The sequence below is a fragment of the Dromaius novaehollandiae genome, chromosome 1, assembly GCF_036370855.1.
Source record: "Dromaius novaehollandiae isolate bDroNov1 chromosome 1, bDroNov1.hap1, whole genome shotgun sequence".
Classification (NCBI taxonomy): domain Eukaryota; kingdom Metazoa; phylum Chordata; class Aves; order Casuariiformes; family Dromaiidae; genus Dromaius; species Dromaius novaehollandiae.
This window is the reverse complement of record NC_088098.1, coordinates 89627384-89652497: the sequence shown is the minus strand read 5'-3', so window position 1 is coordinate 89652497 and position 25114 is coordinate 89627384. Positions and strand designations below refer to the sequence as shown.

Below are 25114 nucleotides of genomic sequence, written 5' to 3'. Positions count from 1 at the left end.
ATACCCCCTGTGTGGACAGATGGACAGCCTGTATCACATTTCAGTCTCACTTGAATCAACAGAAAAACAGGATATCTGTGAAGGGTAAGCCTTGTGCTGGAGTCCTTATTTAGTGATAATTTTCCCCATAAGTCAGGATTTGAAGACGGCATATCTCAACTGTGTTCGATCTAGAGTGATATATAAAGTAAAAATAAATTTTGCTCAGTAAATGTTCTGACACATAAGCAGATACTTTGAAAACTGTAAAACTATTCAAATACCATGTAGAATCTGTTTGGAATCTTTCTGTTTGGCAAGAGTCTCATACCAGGAACAATTACAGAAAATATGTGAAATCTGCATTAATGTTAAACAAATCCTTTAATTTCAAGGGTGGCAAATGCTCTTCTATTCAGAGGACTTTACATACTTAAGGTTAGATTACTGAAGATAGCCAGCACTCCTCTCATTCTTTTATAATGAATTCAAAAAGATTGCTGTACCCTAAGAATGTGACTTGGAAGTATATATGTTCATGAATACTGTTCGTAGTTTGTTTGTTTGTTTAAGGATGACAATTATTGCATAGCTGTTAACTCCAGCTTGTATATCAAAGCTAGAAATACTTTGGCTGTGGAACTGGCTGATAAATGTAATCACGTATGGCATGCCAAAAGAAAAACCTGCTTTTTGTCAAACCTCCTGAGGCTATACCATAAGATCAGATGAAGTGTAGTCTGTGCAGATAACGTGTTCAGTTAGATTTCAGCCACAGATGGTTTCATATTTTATGTAGAATCAGTTTTGTTTGAATGTGAATATTAGAATATTAAATAAACCTGAATCTACTCATTCATCATATCTGTGAAAATTTTTATGTATTATCCTGAGAAGTTATCATGACATCCAAACTAATACAGCACTGGTATATCACCCTCTAAGAATGATATGAATGTAGGATTCAGAACATATATCATAAAATGCTTAACTGCACTTGGTAATGCTCTAGCTAGTGCCCTACTCTCCCAGCTAGCAGCCAATAAAGTGAATGTTTTCTTTTGTGGATGATGGTGTTACACGTCTGTTGTTCAAAACATTAATCATGCTGATGTCCCATTAACTTCCTCTTTGCTGAATCGGATGAATAGCTTATCGTAAGGATGAAAATAAGAAAGCCTAGCTTGAGAATCTTGGATACTTTCATAGTGTGGTTTGCATATTCATGGAGATAATGTAACTAGCGTTGTGCTCAAATGCTACAGTTCGTTTTGCCTGCCCCTACTATAGGCAGTCAGGATAGCCCTTTTTTGTTTCAGGTTTTCTAGTGTGACTTTCCTGCAGATGACCCATGAAAACTGCACTTGCTGAAAACTGCTGCCCAGCCTTTCCTCAAATTTTAAAATGCAAAGGACACTTATTTCATCTGTAAATGTGTTGAAAATATTGTTGATACAGTGTTCAGTCGCACTTTTTTTTTTTTCTTCCTTTACAGGATTACTTACTGCCATCTACCTTTCCAGAGTAAATGGCTTTATGTTGGAACAGAGAGGGGAAATACACACATTGTAAATATTGAGTCCTTCATTCTTTCTGGATACGTTATCATGTGGAACAAGGCGATAGAACTGTAAGTGCAGATTTTTTGCATTTGTGTCTGTGGTCATTTTCATATCGCAGGCAGCTGTCTACAGATTCCTTCTTAAGAATACTTTGTTTTTACAGATATTTACAGGTCTCTTAACCTTTTATTTTAATGAAAGCCTGTACAGTATTTATTGTTTGTTATGGGACTTTAGGAAATTAGATATATGATTATGTAATTATATTCTTAAGTTACTTGGGAACCTGTATAACTCTCAGGTTTGATTAAATATAGATAATCGTGAATCTCACAAATTCGGACTCTACTGTTTTCATCGGTATAGTCTGATCTCTTCCAAACATCCTCAGAAGAGAATAATGGAGAATATTGGTCTTCAGATGCTATGTATAACTTTTCTTCATTGAACTGTAGAATAATTTATATTGGAAGGGCCTTCTGGGGGTCTCTAGACCAAGCTGCTGCTCAAAGTAGGGCTAATCTCAAAGTTAAATGAGGCTCATCAAAACCTGATGATCTCCATGAAAAGTTGCTGATGAACTAAAAGAGAAGGTAATGAGCAGTTTTGGGTGGCTGTCAAATGCCAGTTCTCTGACAGGCTAACTCAGCTTGTGTGTGCAGTGTATGTGAAACGGAGGGAGATGTGCTGACTGGGATGAATCTTTGGTTCTTGCCAGTAAAAGTCTCAGTAAAAATGAAAAAGTACTTCTCTGCTATTTCCTCTGTGAAATTCCAGGAAACAGAAGTGCTGCAGACGCTGCAGACAAACTCATAGTATTTCATGCAGTTTCAGAGACATCTGCTTCATGTTGTGAGGTACCTGTAACTTTAGGTAGTAAACTGAAATTAATCAAGCTCAGTGAACCAAGGCGATAGCATCCAAGAACAAGTTTACAGGCCTCCTAGCTTTCAGTGGTGGAGCTAATTCTCTATTCCAAGCAGAGATCACATTGTTACCAGTCAGTTTTCTCCAAAATCCTTCCCTTTCCCTAGTTTCCTCTATAGTTATTGACTTCTTACTATTCACTGTGTCCCCCAGGCTGACAAAACTGATACCTCTTTTTACTTCTTCTGCCCTGCCCCTGCCAAACTGCATAGGCAGAGTTATAAAAAGTCCAATTTTCTCTTCAAAGGAGATAAGCTCAAGGATTCAAATGGTAATCAGGATTCATACAGTCTTCTGGTAAAACTTTTGTCCTTTTCTGAATTTTAGAATGTATGTTTGTCTTCCTTTTGTAAAACTTTGCTCAGCTCTGCTCAGTAGTTCCAGTTGAAAAAATACTGCTGGAAAATGTGGTTTAATCCAGAACTAATATGTTCATTTTGGTGATGTTTTTCAGGAGAAAACCCTCTTAATTATTTCCTCTTTCTCATTTTGTTTTGATAATGTTGGTATATTTAGAGTTTTGTTTTCTTTTTATATATATATTTTTAAAAAAGTATTATATGCATTATGTTGGGTATATAAAGTCTTGGAGAATTTGAGAGCAACACATTTTTGTTTCATGAATGTTTGGAATTTTTCTTCCACCGGCGACTAGAATGCTTTTCTTCTGCATGGAAACCAATTTCGAAACTTAAGTTTTTATGAAACAGAAGTTTTCCACCTATTTCCACTTCCTAATTAGTTCAAAACTCTTTTGCATAAGTTTTTTCTTTCTTTTTTTATGGCTACAATATAGCTCTTTCATTGAGAAATGATTGGAATGATGCTTTTATTCAATGAAAAAGTATGTGGGATGCAAGGGTTGCTTACTAATAAGCTTCAGTACTGAGTTGCTGCGATAGGCTAGATGCTGTGCAAGAGGCTACCTCCTGGGAACCTTCTGGTAAACAAGCAGCCTCTCCTGAATTTCTTCACTGTGTTTTGGCTATGCAAAGTATGTTTATGTCTTCTGATTTTTTTTTCTTCCAAAAAGCTATTAAAGACGATAACAACATAATACAGATATGCCTTGTCACCTCAAGTACTCAGAGATATTGCATGGTTACCATAATCATTTCTTCTTCTAAAAAAACTGTAGTTTGTCATGTACCACTGTGGTGACAGCTGAGTACAAGTATTAGTTCATTACTGCTTTTAGTTCTATCAGTCTTAGAAGTGTACCTTGATCACTGTAAGCAGTGTGCTAGCCTAAGAAGGCTGCTTCCTCTCCATTCAGTCTCCTCTTGTACTTCTTGATATTGGATGGGGGAAGTTGTCCTTACCTGTAAATACACAGGTGGATACTGGGATGCTGTATTTCTTCAGATTAGTTTCTCTGTATTTAAGGGAGAGGCTGCTGGGGATAATGGTGATGCTTATCACAGCAGGCACCTTTAACAGACGCTATAGCACTGCTGATGTTGAAACTAGTTAACTTTTCCTGGATAAGTAACTTGAAATGGAATATGGAATAAGATAATAACAATTATCTTATCTCATATTATCATATGGAATAAGGAATAAGATAATAGCAATTATCTCTGGAATATGGAATAAGATAATAACAGACTATCATGTCTCTTCCAGTACTATTGCTTTCTTGTTGGGAAAAGCATAACATAGATTACCTTTTCAATTGAAAGCTATTGACTCTAGGTGCATTACATGAGGATGGGCTTTTGGTAGTAGACTTTCCTTTTCAATGGCATTAAGCTGTATTTTTGCAAGAACTATTTTATTTTGGGCCCATGGATGTGTTCTTATTTGATGATATTTTTAATCCACTAAATATAGTATCACTGTCATGTTTTTTGTATTCTAGAATCATATAATAATTCAGGTTGGAAGGCACCTCAGAAGGCCTCTAGACCAGCCTCCTGCTTATAGCAGGATGAACTACGAAGTCAGACCAGGTTGCTCAGGGATTTATAAATTCTTAGGGCCTGTTGATGCTAGGTACTTTCAAAGATGAGAGAAAAAAGCAAAACATATGTATGTATGCCCTCAGGAACAGCTTCAGCCTGACCATGAATGAATCTTTAAGATGTAATAGTACTCATAACATTGTTTTTCGTTGTCAGATATGTTGTATCATTTCAAAGTGTGGGATTAGTTTAAAGATGTTACTATTCTCTGTAAAGTTTGGAAGCAGAGCATTTGCTTTCTGTGCAGGCATATTTGGGTCAAATTTACTGGAAAAGAAAGCCGAGGAAAAATCTAGCTGATTTTCATACTTCTCAGAAATCTTTACAGCCTGGTGCTTCTGTAATTGTTTGCTATTTTTTTCCAAAAGAAAAAATGTTTCCTCTTGGTTTAATTCCTTTTTTTTCTCATGTATCACTTTTACCTGCTTTAAAGATTGTCTTGATATTTCGTGAAGTTCTTTCAGTGTTACTTATGCCACTCAGTTTCTCAGAGTGAATAGAATTTCCCAGAATGATGGGATGTCTTCCCACATCATCTATATATTTTCCACATTTTCCCCACTCCAAATTATAAAATTGCTGAAGACTTCTTCCTTTTGAGTTTTCTAATTTTAAAATAACTAATAGAAAACCTTGTATCCTTACAAGTTTTGTGAATATTCATTTTCACAGTAAATAGTTTCTCTGTTTCATTCTTTTTCTTCTCATTAAGAGTCAAGTTTTATGTAGTTGGCATATCAGCTCTTCTCTCCCATGATGAACATGCAGCAAATAAATTAATACATACTGTTCTCAGGAATAATTTCTGATGAAATAGGAAACAGTTAAATGAATCAATAATTTGTTAACACACTTCTAGTCTTATACAGGTGTTATGAGAACATTTTGTTCCATTTTTCAATTCTTCTGCAGTCTGTTTTTGTGAACTTTTTCCTCTCACAGCTAAGCAGTTCATTCTTTCTTCTTGCTCAGTTGAAGGTAGCTTTTTGAGCTTCTTTACTGCAGCTCATAGCTGATATTTTTTGGACTTGACCTGCTATTTATGAGCTTGGCTTTAGTTTTTATCCTTCTCATTTCTTTATAGAGCTTTATCTTCTCAGTCACTCTCAGCTGTATCCCGGTTAGTTATTGGGAATGAAGAATTCTCTGCTCAAGCATTTCACTTCCACTTTATTTCTTCTGCTGCTGCTTCCCTATTTTCCCATTTGTCTAGAGTTAAGATCTTACTTTTTATGCAGTGTCACGAAGACAGCTAGAAGGAATGCCTATAAAGAAATATCTGGCATAAACAGCAGTATGTTTTATTCAAGATATCCTCAAATGTGATTGGTTTCCCAGCACATTTTCATCTTTTCCAGGAACTTCTGGATCTCTGCTTTAGCTTTTAATTTAATTCAACAGTGTTTTCCTTTCTCTGCTGCTGTATGACAGCATACAACTTTATCATCTCCTAGACAACTCTACCGTAATAGCCGTGAGAGGAAATAAAATATTTTACGTTTGCCAGGGCTAAAGCTACAATGAGGCAAAATGTTGCCTTGTGTAGAGATTTGCAGGTACAGTATAATGTACTGTATGCAAATAGTAATTACTTTATGTGTAGCTCTGATAGTGTTTCATGAGTTCTGTAAACTAATACTATTGATATAACATAGTTAACTAAATCACTTCCCATAAACCTACTTGTAGTGCAGTCATGATGTCTACCGTTAAGAGAAATTTACTTTAACCCTTAGGAGAAATTGACTTTAGAGCCCACAGCCTGGCAGTCCTTTTATGTGCAACACTTTTCTAGAGCTCCAAAAGACATCACTGTTATTTCTATCTATACTTTCCTCGAGGAAACAAAAAAACATGTATCAAGTAAGACATTTGCATTAAAAAACAATTTTCCTTTGGCATATTCCTGGTCTTAATGTGCAGCACAAAGGATAAGATTTGGGTTTCTAGGATTAGTTTTGGACTCCACTGTTCTGCACTAGGAGCGATGGTATCACTTCAAGAGAAGCAAGAAAGTTGCATTGCCAGTGAGAAAATGATTAATCATGTCTCTCCTTCTGTATCTAATCATAGGGCAGCTTCAGAGCAACAAGGGAAAGACCATGTAGAATGGAGAAGGCTATGTCCCTTTCATGCACAGTTTTCTTCCCTGCTCCATCTGAAGTAGTGTTATTTTGTACCAACAAACTGTTCCCCAAACATCTCCCCCAACACAGCACTGAGGCTTAGAAACTAAATCAAATACGTTGTGCTGCACATTATGAACATTCCTCATCGTTTAGACCAAAGAAGAATCAGTTTTGATGCAAATGCTTTACTTGATGCGTGTCTTCTTGTTTCTGCAAGGAAAGAATATATATAAAAAACAATGTTTCTTAGAACCCTGGAAAGGCAATGAAAGTAGAAGGACTGCCAGGGAGTAGGCTTTCTAATCCCAGAATGCTTCAAGAACATCTTGTTGTCATCACCTCAGAAACTTTATGTGAGATCTTGTCTGTGATGGCAAGTCTGAAATGAGTCTTGGGATATTAAGTTATTTGAAAAAGATTCTTTCTCACTTTCTGACAGAGTTAGTACTGTGACTGCCAAACTCTGGTACATGTTCTGTTTCCTCTTACCTACCTGTAATCAAAGCTAGCAGCTGTCAGGCAATCATGGTAATAATATTTGATATTAAAGAGCTAACAAGAGCTGAAGCAAAGAGTGCTGGTGTAGGTGTGAAAGCAGAACAATAGTTCATTAGGTCTATCTTTTGATAGAGTGACATACTTGCCAAAGTAAAATAATAAAACTGCAAAAAAATGGAAATGTCTGACCAAATCACTTATAATACAGAGCAGCTAAACTGTTACAGTGGTGAGGGGTAAGATAATATGAATATTAAGAGAACACTTGCGTCAAATATAGAGGAAAAAAATATAGTTTCATAAATTTGGTACACAGACTGCAGTGGTTGGAATCAACTTTAACAATAACGTACATGAAGCTCTAGCTCTATGAAGCTAAAGAAATGGCTAGAAACCTAATAAAAAGATATTGCTACTAAAGAAAATAAAAAGTGCCTAATATCTTGAAAAGCAAAAAGAAATTCTGTTACAGTGTTTCAGGATGCAAACCTCCCAGGATCTCCCAGCTATCATGCTACAGTAAACTCAAGAAGGAAAAATGGAGAAGGTAGGAAAATGTATGGTATTGGTGAAGATTATCCCCTTTAGCTGATGTCTCGGCATGGAAATCTGAGTATATTCCCCTGCAAGAATATGAAGGAAAGGAAAGACTGGTATTAAAAGACAATTCTATATCATTTACAGAGGAAAAAGAAGTTTGTGTGACAATGAAAGTATAATTAGCCTAAAGTTAGATGTAATATAGAGTAACTACAGGTCACGTAACAATTTACCTTCCCCTAAAGGTAAATGGAGGCTTGCTTTAGTATGCAATAATACATATCGCTTAAAAAGAAAATGGTGGTTATGCAGATTTGATTAAATTGTTCTCAACTTTTAAAATTAGTAAGTACAATGAACAATTTAGATGGGATCAGCCTTTAGCTCAGAGAGACAGTATGCTCTTTCCCTTGCTTCTTCCATTTGCCTCCCTCTTGCCAATATTCCTGGTCAAATACCAGTGCTGGAGTTGCCAAGCAACCGAACTTGCCTACTAATTAGCTCAATGGGCTGGCATAACTGGACAAAACCAGCACACCTTGCCAGCCAGCTTGCATGCATGTGCTCCTTCTGCCATTTTGTCTGTCATCAGCTTAGTCATGCCTGGCTTTTGCTCGGCTTTGTTCAGTCTCCTGTCTTGCTAATCAACGTAGAGCAGTCTTGAAACTGCAGCATTTTTGAACAGTAAGAAGTGCTGCCCAAAGCTAGGCACAAAGGTAAAGGAAAGTGTATAAACAGTGTACTAGAGTAGTTCTCATTTGGCAACAAAAAATTCTGGATGCTGCCTCCCTCTGCCCAGTTCTTCCTCATATTCTTTTACTCTCTTCTTTTCCCATCAGCCATTATTTTCAATGCTGGATGGTGCTGGGGAATAAAATTATGCATGGCAGCATGTAACCCATATGGACCTAGTTCTTTTCTTCAGCATGCTCTGACCAGTCCAGACAGTGAACCTATATCAGAAACAAAGTTCAAAGCAGGCTAGAATGTCCCAGGATGTCCTATTCACTCCTTGAGGACATACAGTGCAGAACATGTATAGGTTTAAGCCCTGCTTGCAAATATCCTTATCTCACCTCTCTGTTCCCTGTCACTGCCTACCCTGCTTGCTCCCGGGCCTCACTTGTAGAAATGCTTTTTTTATTTCAATATAGATTACTCAGAAACAGAAGCTCAGCCTGACAGACCCCCTTTGAGGAGTTAGCTTGGACAGGAATGACAGCCAGGTCTCCTGCTAACCATGTCTGCAAACAGTCCACTGGAAGAATTTCTGCATGCCATGACTCAAGCCAACTAAATACTTGCTGCTCGCACCATTAAACACAGTCTGTATAAAATGTTACTTTAAAAACAGACTGTCTGCTGTGTTCCTGCTGATCTCACTTCTGTGCTGGGATATATTGTAAAATGCTCATGAGGATCCTTGCTCACCTAAACATTTACCTAGGAAGGTAAAATACTGCAGTTATCTGTGGAAACGTGATCTGCCAAAGTTGAAGGTGGTGCGTGGCTTTCATGCAGAAGGTTCACCGTAGAAGTGCACTAGCTTTGTAAGCCAAGTCTTATTTTTGGCATTTGTAGTAGTGTATGCAGCTAACCGTAATATCAAAACATGTAAAGGGGTGGGGTATAGTCTTGTGAGGCTGCCTGGCCTTTAGATGACTCAAAGTTTTGCATCTTTTTGGTCTGGAACAAACTTAGTTTGGAAGTTCTAAGGATGTCTGGAGTAATTTTTCATTGTCTTCAGCTCATAAATAAATATGAGAGAAGGTCTTTGCCAACCTGCCTTGGCCTAACTTTGGTACACACCCAAACCTGAGAGGTCCGAACAGTTGAGATATTTAAAACATCTCATGGGAAAAAATAGAGGCCACAGGAAAGCATGCATGCTCTAAAGGATGTTGGACATATTGTTATGGAGAGGAGGGCTCTGTGAGGATATGTATTACTCTACAATGTTTTAATGCTGAAATTGCCTGGAAATATTTGCATACCAACCTCAGTCTTGATTTGGAGTTTAGCATGGTAGAACAAAGTGTTTAGAGGCCAATTTTGCTACAATTCAGTATTTGAGCCAAATGGGGAGGCACACTCTTAGTTTCGGGGACTCCTTTGAGGACATTGGCTGGAGAACCTTTTGTTTTGTTGTGGTTTTATACAGCTGTCTCCTGCATAATTTTTTTCAACTGGGAGCCCATAGACTTTTAGATGTGGGCTCTGCCAGTCTCTGCCATATTTCTTCTCTTAGTGAGCTTTGCTGAACACAGACCAGCCATGTAAGTAGGGAGAGCAAGTCTAAATCCTATGTTGATCTCTATGGCATGTGTGCTCTGGCCCCAGAATCTAGAGGGAGGAAAGGTCCTGTTCTGTTCAGTCATTCAAATAGCCTGAAGCTCTATAGGCTGGCATTTGTCTTTTTGCTCTGTATGACTACTGGACCGCAAAGGACTGGTCAGAAAAGGTGACAGTTCAGAAATCTTCATCTGTCCCTTTACTTTCCTATGATTTGCATTTGCTATCAGGTGCTGGACAATGGTGACTTGAGCAGCAGTCCTTGTACTGAATTGCATAATAAGTTACTGATAGTTATTACAAAAAGGTAGGAGATAGCATGAACAATAGGGAATCTTTACAGTGGGTTAGGAAGGCTCATGGGATGGGTCTAATGGCTGAGGAGCGTCCCTGAACATGCATTGTGAGTGTAACTGTAATAGTTGGTCTGAAGATACCATAAGGCTTTGTAGAATGGACAAAGGCAAGATGCTCCATCTCGGAAACCTCACTGAAGCTGATGGAGCAGTGTAGATGAGGTTACTGAAGCCCTACCATTCATGACACTGGAATTTGGTGGGGCTTGATATCAGTTACTGAAAGGAAACCAGTGAAGACTTAATGAATTCTTGACAGATTAACCTTAAAATCAGGCAAGGGTAGAGAGAGGGCAGGAAGAGGGAGTGGACCACAGAAATGGCAAAAAAAAAGTAGAAATTAGATGAAAACTTTACTGTAATAGGAAAACTAGCGAGATGAAAAATGAGAAAAGAAAGGATTTATCAACAAAAGAGAGTCTTTGCCAATAGCAGGGCAAAAAGGAAGTAAGAGGAAGACATAGAAAGATATCAATAACTTTCAGGTAAGTATCTTCTCCTGTTGGGCTTTTTAGAATGACTTTTAAACCATTTGAAGTACAGGTGAACATACCTGAAAATTAAGATAAGCATCTACCTCTTTATACAAAAAAATTCACAGATTTGAATTGATTTTTGTTTTGCAGATCCACAAAGACTCACCCTGGGCCAGTAGTACATTTAAGTGACAGCCCAAGAGATGAGGGAAAAGTGAGTACAACTAATGATATAAAATATTGCAATATTTCATAGCCCTCACTGACCTTAATAGGACTTTCTTTTTACTTACTCACTAATTTAATTATCTGCTTTCATTTTATATCTGTAAGGGAACTTTTAGTAAATTACAGGTTTTTAGAAAGCAATTCTCTGGAAAACGGAGAATTTTAGTGAGGAAAAATGTTATGATTCTGGGATACAAACAACATACTGTACTTTGAAATCTACAGTCAGTCAAAATTACTCCTGATTAAATAAATTTGAGTTTTGCTTAAGAAAGAATTGACTAAAGACCATGTGAGGACTTCAGGTTTGGATAAGCATGCTATTTTGAGAGAACCTTCGTAAGTTTTAATAAGTTTTCATGAGATCATAAGTCTTTTCTTCTGCAAGAATACTAATGATAGTATCCCACATTTGGAACTTGCTGCTGTTCATGAGCAGAGCTCAGAATAGCAAAGAGCTGTCAACCAATGGAAGCAAAACATATAGTCTGAAAGTTAGGGCAGTGATTGATACCATCAGGAGGCAAAATCTGAGTCAGATTATTTGGTTGTCACAATACCAGTTTTATTTGTGCTGTTTTTATTTATATGATGGTAAGGAATTTTTGAGCATTTTGCCCGTGTAGAAGGGACATTTAACTATATAATCATTTTTTGTGATGACTTTTGTCAACTGCTTTTCAGTGAGTATTTATACCAGACTGCATTTTGCAAATGGTGCATTTATTTGACTGCGTCCCTCAGTTATGTAACAGGTGATGGTAATTGGAAACTACCAGCAGTCTGAATTTCTGATGTAATATTGGGGACTTTATGCTGAAATTAATATGGGTGTATAGGAAAAAAGGCTGGAGGCTACATCTGAATTTCATTTGTGTTGTCATTCCGTAGTCTTTTCTATACTGCAAGCTGAACTATGTCCAAATGATGCACTTGCCAGTTAGCCCTCCAATTGCTCATTATTTCAGATTGGATTTTGGAAGAATTACAATAGATCAAGCAATTGAGGATAGAGCAAATGAAGGCAATTAAACATTATGAAGCATAGTGTTTCAGCTTCAAACCAGAAGTTGTCAAGAAATGTTATTTAACTATTGATAACCAATTACCCAGTAACAGTCAGGGTGCATTGATCAGGCATAGCTCTTGTCCTCTGACCACAACAGGAGCTGTTGATGACCTACCTAAAGTACACAGGGTAGGGAATAAGGATACAATAATTTTTAAAAAAATTGTCTTGGGAGTGAACATCCCTTAAAGGAATGTCATGTACCATGTCCAAACAGAAATCTGAAGTATTTTGCCATCAGCAGAAAGAGAGAAGATGAAAAGGTCTCAGGAAAGGGAGCTATAGAAGAATTTGCTTAGAAATACAATTGCTTCTTGCTCAGAGGACACATTGGAGACATCTGGGCACTGCTGAAGTACTAACATACTAACAAGGCCCTGGCAATGGCAAAATCAGATGGATCTCTATGAAGAACAAACATGGGGAGAGAGAGAGAGAATAAAATCTAAGCCATGTTGAAACCATTCCAGTGAGGCTTTTTGTGTCATTGATAGATTGAGAGTAGCGTGAAGACAAATGATGCTAGCAAAACACTTGCAGATTTGCAGAATGCACCTGGTGATTACATGTAGGTGCAGAAGACTGTGGAATTAATTCAGTTTGATGTTTACTGGAAGATATCAGAAAAAGGAATGCAAAAAAAAGATTCAAGCACTATGTGCAGGACATAGCTGCAGATCACAAGAACCAGCAGTAGAGAAAAAAACCTAAGTCTTATCAAATTTTGGTTGAAAAAATAAAGGAAAAAATAATCATTCTTCAGAAGAGGGGAGGGAGTAAAAAGTACTTCTTCTGGGACTTCTGCTGTTCAACATAGTCATAAGCAACATAGAAAAGAGAGTAAGCAGTCATGCAACCAAATTCGTTGGACTTCAGGAGCCTCAGAAACTCAGCAATAAAATGGCAATTAAAATCAGTGTAAATAATGGGTAGTGTTACATATGGGGGGAAGAATAATTCTAGCATATAAAACAATGAGTCTGAGCTGATCATTACTGTTTTGTAGTAAGATTTTAGAGTAATGGTTAATAGTTGAGTGAAAATGTCAGCTTAGTGCTCAGTAGCAATCAAAAGAGCAAATCAGTCATGGGTACTTGCCCTCTTCACATGCTCTTCTTTGGTGTTTGTTTTTGGCCATTAAAGTACAAGATACTGTGGTAGATAGACCTTTTGTTTAATTTAGTACAGCTGTCCTTAAGGAACAGATCACAAAGAGCAGTTTCAAAGCAGTTCCACATACCCTGCTTAGCTTTTCAGCTTCAAGCCAACCAAAGACCGTTGTGAGGTGTTTGTGGAAGAAATCAGACTCTCCAAATCACTTCATGAGGGGGCAGCAGATACCAGTGTTCCTTTACATATGCTTCAGGAATTAAATGGTGGGTACAAATCAGTTGTAATCACTGCTGAAGACACAAATATTCTTGTGTTCTACCTTGGATATCCTGCCCTAGGATATCACAAAGTTGGTTACAGATCTAGGCACATTTCACTGAGGAAAATAAGTAGCATTCTCCTGTGGGACTGATGTTTAGAGAGCAATGAGTGGACACAGGCCTTAAAACGCAGACAAGCCAGGACAATCATAAGATCTCTTTTCGGAAGTTGCAGAAGTTTGTGTGCCAGCTGTATATTCATTTCAAAAAAATTCTTTATATTCCTAACAGTTCAGTCGTTGATATCAGTGACTGATGACCAGCTTTTCTGTGCCAAAAGGGTTAGTGTAATTCCAGAAGACTTCTCTCATTCAAAAGTTTTCCAGAGTGCCCTGCACAAATTGTCAAGGCAGAGTTTGGAGACAGTCTCTGTTACGGATCCGGCATGTTGTGTTTGGAAGACAGATGACAGAATCTGGGCATTTAGATTGTCACTTAAGAACAATTTGGGGTCCTGGTGACTGAGTGCATGAAATAAAACTGTCTGCCAAATCAGTGAGTAAGGGTGCATTAGTAACAAGCTGAAGTGCGTAGACATTTGTAAGTGGCAGATCTGTAGCAAACATGATTTTTCTTGCTGACACAGAAGACATTAACTGCAGTGACCTGCCCAGCAATCTTTTTCAGCAACTGGAGAAAGCTTAATAGGAAATGGTTTAATGTTATTAACCATTAGCTTGTGGACTAAACTTCCTGTCACTGAATCTGTATCCTGAGCTCTAATAACACCTAAATACAGTGGGCATTTTGGCAGAGTTCCCCCACCCCACCCCCTACACAGAGCTGTTTAGTGCTACCAGAACAAGGAAAGGTGATGGCATGTACCAGAATGCAATTTGTTGATGGTAAAGAAGAAATCTCCCTAAGGCACCATCATCAAAAGCATTTCACTTTCTTAAGGCAAAATATGCAGCAATTCCACTAGATGCGGAAGACCTTGCCTTGGCTCCTCTCCCCTTTGAATTTCATTCAGTCTTCTGCAAAGTTCTTAACTTACAGAAAGCAGGAAGAGATGCCATTCTTTTTCCTCCCTGCTAACTAACAATGTCCAAGAGAGAGGAGTTGGGAGATACTCCTTGGGTCACCCTGTAGTGCTAAAAATTTCCCAAGTAACACTGCTAAATCAAATACTCCTTAAAAAACTTGGACTATCTCAACACCAATGTAAAAAATAGAGATGTCAACACAGTTCTTTTATTAATTTTCTGTTTAGATTTGAAATTATTCAATGTAGGGAGATGTATATGGCTATCATGTATGCATCATGTATATGTACAGCTTGTAGCAAAATAGAACTTTTTTATCCATCTTTGTCACTGAATGCCACTTAAATACAATTGTTACAAATAATAAATAAATAAGAAATTCCAGGACTTTCCATAATACAGGAATATGTCCACTTTTATCTAACAGGTGGGAGTCACAGAGGGGGTCCTCCTCCCACAGAAATGACAAAGAATGTACTTTGCTGAATGTATGAAAAGCCTATAACGTGTTCAGGAGTCTGAGTTACAATAGGTAATAATGATTAATTATGAGTAATTAAAAGAGATGCCATGAAATTCAAGTTAAAGGGAGATCTTTTTTTCTCTCTTCCTGGACCCTTTTACACATATTTACAGGTGTTTTTCTTCTTTGTTTATATTTTCTCCTCCAACTGCACTTATGGATGTTTATTTTTCCACTGAACTAAATATTACAGACATGGAGTTTTTGTTATAGATCTCTCTACTGCTTATCATGACCAAGAGGCATGAGAACTTTTGAGTTTTCTCTGGTCCAGACAGGTCAGAATTCAGACCACCATAAATATACTGGAGATGAGACTAATCATATTCATCCAGTCAGAGTTCTGACTTTTATTGTCATACCAATGTATGATCAGTTAAACAACATGGCTACAATGGCATATCTGAGCAGATGAGAGAGAGATTCCCAGCTATATAGCAGAGCTGTTCATCTTTCAGTGGACTCCTTACCTGAATTCACAGCCCTTTGTATCTTGCAATTCTATGGTGCTGTTGTGTGCTAAGTATTTCAGCTGTCTCTGAAAGGAGATATTTGACCTTATAGTAATTACCTGAAGCACAATGTCTTTGCAAAAGAGAGTGATGACAATCAAAAGACAAGCCAGCTTCACCAGGGAGAAAGATTTACTATAAAGCAGAATCACATATTAAATGTTCTTCTATTCCTTCAGTTTCCTTTTACATTTGTACAAAAGCTGAGGTGAGAAGAATGCTGGAACATGTGAGCTCAACTCAACTGGTTTGATACCCAGCTGTAATGCACCAGTACTAGTATTCATTATGACCTCAGTAACAAAGGCATTCAGACTTCGTAAGGTATTGATTAGAATACCATTTATTGGAGCTAACACAAAAAGGAAAAAGAGGATAGATAATCTTACATCCCTGCATATGCTGGGAACCCTGAGTTGTGCAGCGTCAGACAGACCTCCACTCAGGGCATGGCACGCTGTGCCGATCTAATCTGTGGAGAAGTTCAGCATTTTGGTCTTTAGAGCTCTTACAGGATTTTCTTAGAACAAAACAATTCTATCCATCATTTCTGCTGTCAAGCAAAAGGATATTCACATGAGAACATGCTACTTTACTTTAAGATTAAGACAAGGACACACAGGTGGTGCAGTGGGACACAGTGGCAAGTGGGAGCTGCCTACGGGCTCCTCTGTTATGTTTTAGCCAAGTGACTTTATCCTGCAGTCACAGGATATGTGCAGCACAGCACAGGCCTGAACGCCAAGTGCTCTATGCACTACAGCACAGCATAGCACAGCACAGGCCTGCACCTAAGGTTAACTGTTATGTTGATCGCTATGTCCTTGGTGAACAACAGTTTTCCAGCTAGAATCACTACACTAGCAGTGAAAGAAATTGCAGTAAGGCTCTTCTTTGTTCATTCTCCCAGCGGCAATCTACTAACCCAGAATACCACATGGCATCCCAGCACCAGTGCTATCTAGTTAACTCTGTGCTGTCTGAACAGGACGTTTTTTCATATTCACTCTACTGAAGAATCCACAGAACCTGCGGAATTTCTCCAGCACAGTTTGAATTTTGGTCAGGAGTAGAATTCTTAAATAATGAGGTATCATTCATATTCAAGCACTAAATTTTTAGACTATAAATCATTCCCAGATTATGTAATGCATCTTCTCATAATGAATATTCTCACAGCTATATAAAGAATCATATCTAGTAGGTCTGAGAGAATTCCCAGACTGTTGCAGTGGTATTTATGCATTAATGATATTTATCTTGCAAAACAAAACATCACTTTTTCAATTCAGTAAAGTTTTTTTTATGACATATGCAAGCTGAAATGATTGCAAAGATCCTGATAAGGTTTCACAGACTAAGAAATATCCTTGTCACTCTTCTGCTCAAATTCTTAATATAGAAACTCCAAATTCTTTCCTGTATTCTGTGATCCGTGTTTTTATGGGCAAAGAACAATTACAATTATCACTGCTAGGTGTATAAAACAGTCTACAACAGAAATCTGTGAGCCTGTCAATTTGGCCATTCCCAGAATCTTCATGTCCAAGACAGATTCTTACAAAGATGGGCTCTATAAGGAGCAATCTGCAGGGTACCTAAGGCCCAACTTTACGTCTTTCATAAGAACTGAAATTAACTGTGTTACCGTGGAAATAAATTGTTTAAATGAAGTGTACTCAACACTGTATCTAACCAACAATTCAGTTTTTTCAGTACAGACCAGGAGAAAGCGTTGTGTTCATTTGTTCATTCTTCTTTTTCTCCTGATTGTTATTTTTCTTCTCTTTCCTCTTTAGACAAATCTTTATTACTGATATTTCTCAATTGTGGGTGTTTATAGGGCATACTAGTTCTAAAAGAAGTAAAAATTGGCTTACTAGTTTATTTATTTTTAGTTCAGAGAAAAATATGTAGTTTATTATTTGCTGCAAGAGTTTCTTCTTCAAAATCTTTTTAAAGCAATAGAAAACAAAATATTGGTAGCTAAGTGAGAGTTTGATGTGGGGACTCTTTAGTTTGGTGTTACTTAAGTAATCAGTTAGGTATCAAACAGTTTTCCCTCCAACCGGGAGACAAGGAAGGTAACAGCTGAGAGGAACACGCTACATTCATAATTTCTCAGCAGATATTATGAGGACTGGCCAGTCACATGACCTTGCAGAAAAAAGGAAGCATATAAAGCATGGCGGGGGGGGGGGGGGTCTTCCATTTCAGAAGCTGAATTTTCAGATAATTTGAAAGCAGGTTATGTATAGCATAAACTACAGTCTTGCACATCAGTTTGGCATTTTTTTTTGTAGTGCTTATATATTTTTAAATGTCTTAAAATAATGAAGTTATTCAATATTTATGTACACCTTTTAAATCTGAAACTATACTTGTGTTTGTTTCCCTCCTCCAGCTACTGATAGGCTATGAAAATGGGACTGTAGTACTCTGGGACTTACGATCTAAAAGAGCTGATTTGAGAGCTTATTATGATGAGGTAAGCAATTTCCATTAATTCAGCAAAAGTATTATTCAGCAGTTTGTCACATGTTTTAACTAGCAGATGGGCATTTATTTTAAGGCACTGCTTGTTCTGGAAATACTGTTTATGCTCTGCTTTCAAATGAGTTATTGACAACAGAGATGAAATCCCGAGATCTCTAGTTTTAATGCATTAGCCTCTGTTGAGTGTACTAGGATAGAGAGGCTCTTCTTGGTTCTAAAAAGTTCATTAGCCTCCATATGGGGAGCCCCAGTCTTAGAAGAATGTGGTAATAAGCTAACCCGCAAATGTAGCTAAATTAGAAATTATTATATATTTTACATATTATTATCTTTATCTCATAATACTAGTACATTAATTAGTGTGAAAGGCAAATTACTCTGTAGGGCTATTCATATTACCCAGTAGTCAAGATCTGAGTAAAAGGATTTCGGTATTTTATTCTCATACCTCAATCAGACTATTGTTTCTTGTCATTTGTAACTAAATTGTATCAAACATCGATGAAGTTCTTGTGTCAATAAACGAGTTGCTTCAAAGATAGATATACTCCTAGTTATTACAGTTTACCCCTAAGAGAAAACATGCTTTGTTCTGCCAGTCTTTCTGTAAATTTCAATTTGGATGAATGTAAGTGCAACTACAACTGAAGGTAACAAAGAAAATTCTTTGTGGAGTGATCCAAGGCGTATCTGGTTTCTTTCAGATATTTCTCCTTCTTCCCCATATCGCCTTATCAAATCTAAGGAGTGCACATATTTATTTTTTCCTCCGAAAAGTAATCTGAGTCTCTGAATCCTGCACTCTTTAAGGCATGTTTTCACAGACACATTGACGCTTTACTGAGCTTCAGGGTTAAAATTCTGAGCACCCACGTAGCAATTGTTATAAAAGACAGGATGATTCAGAGTTTAAACAGGCCAGCACTTAATCCTCAAGATATGTCCCGTTCATCTGTCTCTAGGTGATAGTCTACCTATGCATACACTTGTGAAAATGCACCTGTTCTGTTACTTGAGATTGGACATTTTCTCCTAGAGGGGCCTGTTCATGCGCTGTCTTCTGTTGTGCTCCAAACAAGACTATATAAAGCAGGACATTCATAACACTATTTTCATTCTTTTTAATTGCTTGTTGAGAAAGAATGCTTGGGTTTTCAGAATTTCTCATACAACTTAGTTCTTTCACATTTTTTACTACTGTCCTCAGGAAATATGCTTGGTCTTTTTCCCAGTCATGTGCTTTCCTCTTCGATGGCTAGTTGCATTGTCATTTCTCAGCCTTGGACATCTTGAGATGGTTAGCTATCATCTACTGGCACGCTTGCAAGATTCTTCTTCTGTCTTCAGAAGGGTTGTGTGACTAACTGCTGTATTTTTTTCCAGACTTTTAAGATCTAGACTGATAATGTTCCAGATCTGCTAGAAAAGGGGTTCCTCTTTAAATCCTGGGGTATATAGCTTTTGTGAGTTACAACTGATTAGTTCAGCGTGTGCCATCTTCTATTTCGCACCAACCCAAATTTGCAACTCTAGGACTCTTCTCACAGGTTGGTCACATAGGATTAGTATCTAAAAACATTGTTCCTGCTCCTCTTCACCTTTCTATCTGGACTGATCCAAGGGCTCTGTGCCCTTTAAACTCTGACCAGTCTTTCAGAATTGTTCTTCTGACACTGAACCAGCGAGCAATTTCAGGGTACCTGTGAAGTCTCAGATAAAGTGCAGTAGATGATCTGCATCTTCACTGAATGCTTCTTTGAGCAGAGTCTGAATGAAATTAATCCAGCCTCGCCTTTCTTACTATTGGTATGTTTTTTTTAGTACCAGTTTTTGAACTAATGTAGTCACCGTATTTGATAGTGAAAGATCTAGGTATCTTGTCTAACTCACCACCTCCTCTTGTGGCATCTCTAAGGATAATCAGATAGCACCAGCTTTACCTGGCTCATCAGTGAAGCAGATATTTCTGTTTAGTGTCAAAAATTCTCCTGGCACTAGATTTTTCCATCAAGGGGCCCTTGGTATGTACTGTGAGAAACAGCTTGTTTTGTCATCTTTGATGCACTGTGAGCGTTCAGCACCAAGGCAACTTCTTTTTTCTCTGTCATCTTCTTCAGGTAGGTGTCCATCCGAGTAATGACACTTGGAGCAGATGTAAGCATGCTCAAGACTCCATCCGCATACTCATCCTTTTACATTTCTCGTGTGTTACCCTGATGGCATTGGGTCCCTGTCTCCTCCAAACCAGACTTTGAGAGGCAGGCTCTCTATTGTTACTCAGATCTGTAGAATCAATTACTGTGCATTACTAGGGCAAGAAGTTAACAGCAGGTATTTTCTGGTACTGAAGAGGAAAGGAAGCTGGCAACTCATTGTGTGTCTGCAAATCTAGATGTTTTTCTTTTCTAAGTTCAAGATGGGGACTGTATCTGCTGTCATTCAGTTGTTAAAGACAGGAATAGTTTCATATCTTTTGACTCTTAAGATGCTTTTTTTCATATAGCTACAAGAAATGCCTTCATTTCATTGTCAGTCAGAAACACTATTAAAAACAATCTCTTCCATTCAGATTTTTCACCATGTTGTGTGGGTTGGGTGTCTTTTTTTTTTTTTATCAAGATCTTAGAAGTAGTGGACACTCAGCTCAGATGGAACAGGTCCTCTTTATTTCAGCATTTGGATAGCTGACTAAAAAAGATTATCAAGAGATAATGGCTCTCCATTCATTAGGCTTTCACACTATGAAATCTTGCCTATCCTTTCTAGGCTGCATGCCTTGTCATACCAGTGTGATGTTTCATATCACATGAGACTTACAGACTTGGACATGTGACATATGTTGCAGACATCTCCTCAACACATGCGTATTTTTTTCACTGGGAAGTGAGTTGTTCCCTACAATATTAGTGGGATCTGTCCAATGCTTGCGGAAGTATGTTCTTTCTTTTTCCTTCCCATCCCGATTAATGTCATGGACACATTGCCACTAGAAAAAAGAGCTCACTGAGATAACCTAATAGCCTGTAAACAGGGCACCTGAGGACTCTGGCCCTGTTCACAGACCTGCTATTGCAGCATTTAACAGCTCCTTTCCCTATTCCATCTTAGTTATGCTACACTTCATGTCATAAGGGCTGGACAGCTTTCTATGGTAAAATATGTCTGTTCATCTCAAGTGAGGGAGGTTTACACCAAGGCCGTAAAAGTACATTTTCTGGAACTTCTCTGCTTGGTGTTCTTGTAAGCTTGTATCTTCCCTTTAAAACTTCTTCCTGATATTCATGGCTTATTCATTGAAGTTACTAGAAGTAGTCCTGACTCTCTTTTAGCCTAGCTGAAGACAAGTTAGAAGCTGCCTCAACTCATCAGCTCCTGATGCAGAGAGTTCTTATGTATTCTCCTCTACCGTTTCAAAGCTTCTCAAGAGGGTAACTAAAATGTTCTCACTTGTGAAACACCTGATGCCAGACTGGAGCTTGAACCTGCTGCTAAAGACTCTTGTGTCTGCTCTTTGAGTTGTTGTTGCTTTTGTTGGTTTTTTTGTGTGATGATGATTGTCATCCTCCCAGTGGCAATCCCATCTGTTGAATGTGAGATATTCGGGCCTCTTAGATCAATGCTCCTACATTATGCCATCTGTTTAAGGCTCCCCTTGCAAACCCTATTCTAAATTCCTTCAAAAGTTTTTTTTCTAGACAGAGGAAACCAAGAGAGAGAGAGTGTATAAAGAAGTCAGATCCTTCAAAGGCTCTGCAAGTTATTGTTGAAAGTTGGCAGACCCAAAGAAGCAGCCATCTTCATATGCAGATTGTTTAAATGTTTGACAGGTTGTGTCAAAACATATTCTGAGGTTACTAAAGCATTGTCATCATCTTTCATCTGACCACATCTCCAAAATGAAGCTATAGAGGTCTTAGAGACATTTTCCACATGACTTTTCCCTACCTTTATCAAGCACTATGCCATTATGGAAGTACCAAATCTGATGTGGCCCTTCGTATAATGGTCCTGCAGTACTACTAACACAAAGGATTCTTAAGACTCAAGTGATAGGATGAGATGAGTGTGGTGCTTGTTCAAAATAAGGTTAAAAATGGTTCTGGAGTCCCTTCTGAGTTCTTACCAGTTGGAGGAGTTGTGCTTGGGAGAGAACTGAAAAGGTGTTGGGCATACTGAACTTCAGTACATGCTGAGTATGAGAGAAGATGGAATATGTATGCAATAGTTGTGGGTATTGCAGAAGGAAAAATATATCCAGTCTGGAGTGATAAGGTTTGTGTGTATAAACTGTGTGAACATTCACATGAGTCACTGACTGTGACAAACTCCTGTTCGTAGTGAGCAACTGGTCCTTTATTATGTGGATGCTACAGGAGTCGATCAGAGTGCTAGATATATTCTAGCAGAGAGAAAATTATGAACTTGTTCTGTACCACCTTTCAGCATCAGTCATGAGTCCCAGATGAGACCGTAAAAAGAATTCTAAATAATGCTTGCCCATTTTGGAGTAAAATCTAACAGGTGAGTTTGAGTTGCTGCTAAGCCAACTGTCTGTGGCTGTGGGAGCATTCCTCCTCAACTCCACTCAACAGGAGGTTTATGCTGGCAGTTTGCACCTAGCAGCTGAGAGGCAGTTTAACAAGCAGCTTGATATGTTTTTTAGCTGCTAGTCGGTAGCTCCTGCTCAGACACAGTTAGCAACTGTAACCACATGAAATGCCTGTATGTGTGATAACACATCCGAAGTGGATTCCAACTTGACGTGATAGCAAGCATGCATGAGCTCATGTCAGAAATAATTTGCACAAGTATAGACATGCCTTCAGTGTAAGTGCAGCAGCGCTCCCCACAGATCTTAAGCTAATTACCTGAGAGAAACGGCATTGGACTGTGCATGGTAACACATCTTCGTGCATTACCATTTGTTGCTTCAATACTTGCTGTGGTGTCTTCTGAGTCTTTACAAGGAATTGTGTGCCCACCCCGCTCCGGTAAGTAAAAGGTTTGAGTGACACCTATCATTTCATTTAAAGATAAATATCTAGAGTTCCCTTTGTTCAGCTCAGTTTGTTTTGTCTTTATTGGTATGACTAGTTTATCAGCACGTTGGCAAAGTGTTCAGATACAAGAGGTATCAGATTCCTGTTGTAATATCTGGAACATCTTACTGCCAAGGCTCATTTGTGGATATGCTTTCCAGCCTCAGGTGCTGAGTAATGTTCTGGGAAGCGGTCATAGCCTTTTCATTGGTTTCTTCTGAAATCGCCTCTAGACCATCAGCCTTTACCAACCATACCAATCAATATGCCTATTAAGAGAGCAAGACCAACAGGGAGTTTTGAATAATGACCAGCAACATTTAAGAGAATTCCTTATCAGCTTAAGCAAAACTGATATGAACAATTCCAGCACTGGCTTAGGACTATCCAGGCATGATTTTGAAGTGATTTAAATAAAGCGGGTAAGAAGTCCATGCACCACTGTAAGTGTACACAAGGTGTTAGCATTTCCTGGAGTGCAAAAATGAAAATTTATTAAACTACATTCAAAAATATGTCTCACTTATTTACACTTACATAAAAAACACATTGTGTTTTGTGCTATTTGGCAACTAACATATCTGTAAGGAAAATGCATTCCAGGGAAAATTCTGCAAGTTTCAAGTTATGGTTTGCAAAATAAAATACTTAAGAGAATCACTTTAGAATTCCTTTGCTTCCTGTTTTGCCAAGTGATCCAGAGACAATTATATTGCTTCTTGCAAAAAAAAAAAAAAATGTATAAAGCCTCAGAAAATAATTGTTTCTGCATAGGTTTCTTTTTCCAGTAAGCTGTTTACTTTTTTAAGATTCAACTTCTTTGCTTCTGGATCTCTAACTTTTAATGTGTATAAGTAAAATGTCTGCAAAAAAACTCTCTTCAATTTCTGTGTGAAATGGCATTCTGTCTACTTACATTATTTGATTGTACCTTAGTTGTAGGTCTTATTTTTGTACTAGTCTTTTTCTCTCCAGACTTTCCCCTGTTAACTTTCGCTCTTTTCTTTATCGTCTTCAACTCCAATGCAAATTGCGTTTTTATTGTCATTCCAGTTTCACACACTTGCCTCTTACAGCTGCATCCTCGTTATTTAAGGACCATCCTTGACTCCTTAACTTCTGTGAACTTGTTTGCTCTTTCTGTTCTCTTCTTATCTCATCTTTCCATTACTTGTTTGGTTTAACCTTACCTTATTTTTACAGTATGTTCTCATCTTGCATAAGACTCTGCAGTTGACATTGTCATCCTTTCCTGTTGAATTAGTCAAACATCAGTTATTTGAGCCATAGATTAACCTGTTTTAAATGAGATGTCCAAAAGATTATACCAAAGTAATTTTGTTTAATGTTAATCAAATTCCAAAAAAAGGAATGATTTTTTGTCACTCAATTGTTAAATATAGATCAAAAAGATAAATATCAAGATGAGATAGAGCTGCACATGATGTAGTTGCATGCCATAGACAATTAGGAATTTTTCCCCTCTGCATACCTCCCCCCGCAACTGGTGGATTATGCTGAAGAATCCAAAATTTAAGAAGACCCACAGTTCCTTCATCTTGCCTCCTTCTCCATGTCAGTGTCCAGCCATAATAGTTCATAAAACTTGCTGGCCTGATTCAGACAAGTGTTCTACCCTGTGCAGTGTTCTGCTTCTTACAGTACCAGAAGCAAGTGCTACCGAGGGGAGTGTGTGAGAAACTCTCACATTCAATGAGACAAAACTTTGTTCATGTCAGAAAATATCTTTTGTTAGTTTCTATTATCTTTTGAGCTTGTCTGATATAATTGTGGATATTCTCATTGTTTACTCTGCCTCGTCCTTTTTTGAGCTATTCTAACTTCCTGATATCTTGTGCCAGTCAATTTCACTAGTTGTGCATGAGATATTAAAAATATTCTATTAACTTAGAAGTGTTGCTTTTCAGTATACTTAATATTCATTACATGGTACTTGCATTATGTACATAGGAGTGCCAGATTCCCCTTCTCAGAAGCACTGCCAGTTTCAAAATTATCTTATGTTACTGTTCTATTAATTTTCTATATCAATGAAACAGTCCTGGTCACTTTAGTCTTTTGGTTTTTATTCGTAAATATCCCAG

The 25114-nt window shown here is 37.9% G+C and overlaps 1 protein-coding gene across 6 annotated transcripts in view; it reads left to right on the top strand.

Annotated features, from left to right (window-relative positions):
- STXBP5L (syntaxin binding protein 5L) overlaps positions 1 to 25114 on the top strand; it is a 207800-nt gene that overhangs the window by 99797 nt on the left and 82889 nt on the right. For all 6 annotated transcript variants that reach the window (XM_064519788.1, XM_026103445.2, XM_026103448.2 and 3 more), the window contains exons 5-7: positions 1475 to 1609; positions 10874 to 10937; positions 17879 to 17962. In XM_064519788.1, the coding sequence (XP_064375858.1) occupies positions 1475 to 1609; positions 10874 to 10937; positions 17879 to 17962 (283 nt within the window). The remainder of the gene's footprint in view (positions 1 to 1474; positions 1610 to 10873; positions 10938 to 17878; positions 17963 to 25114) is intronic.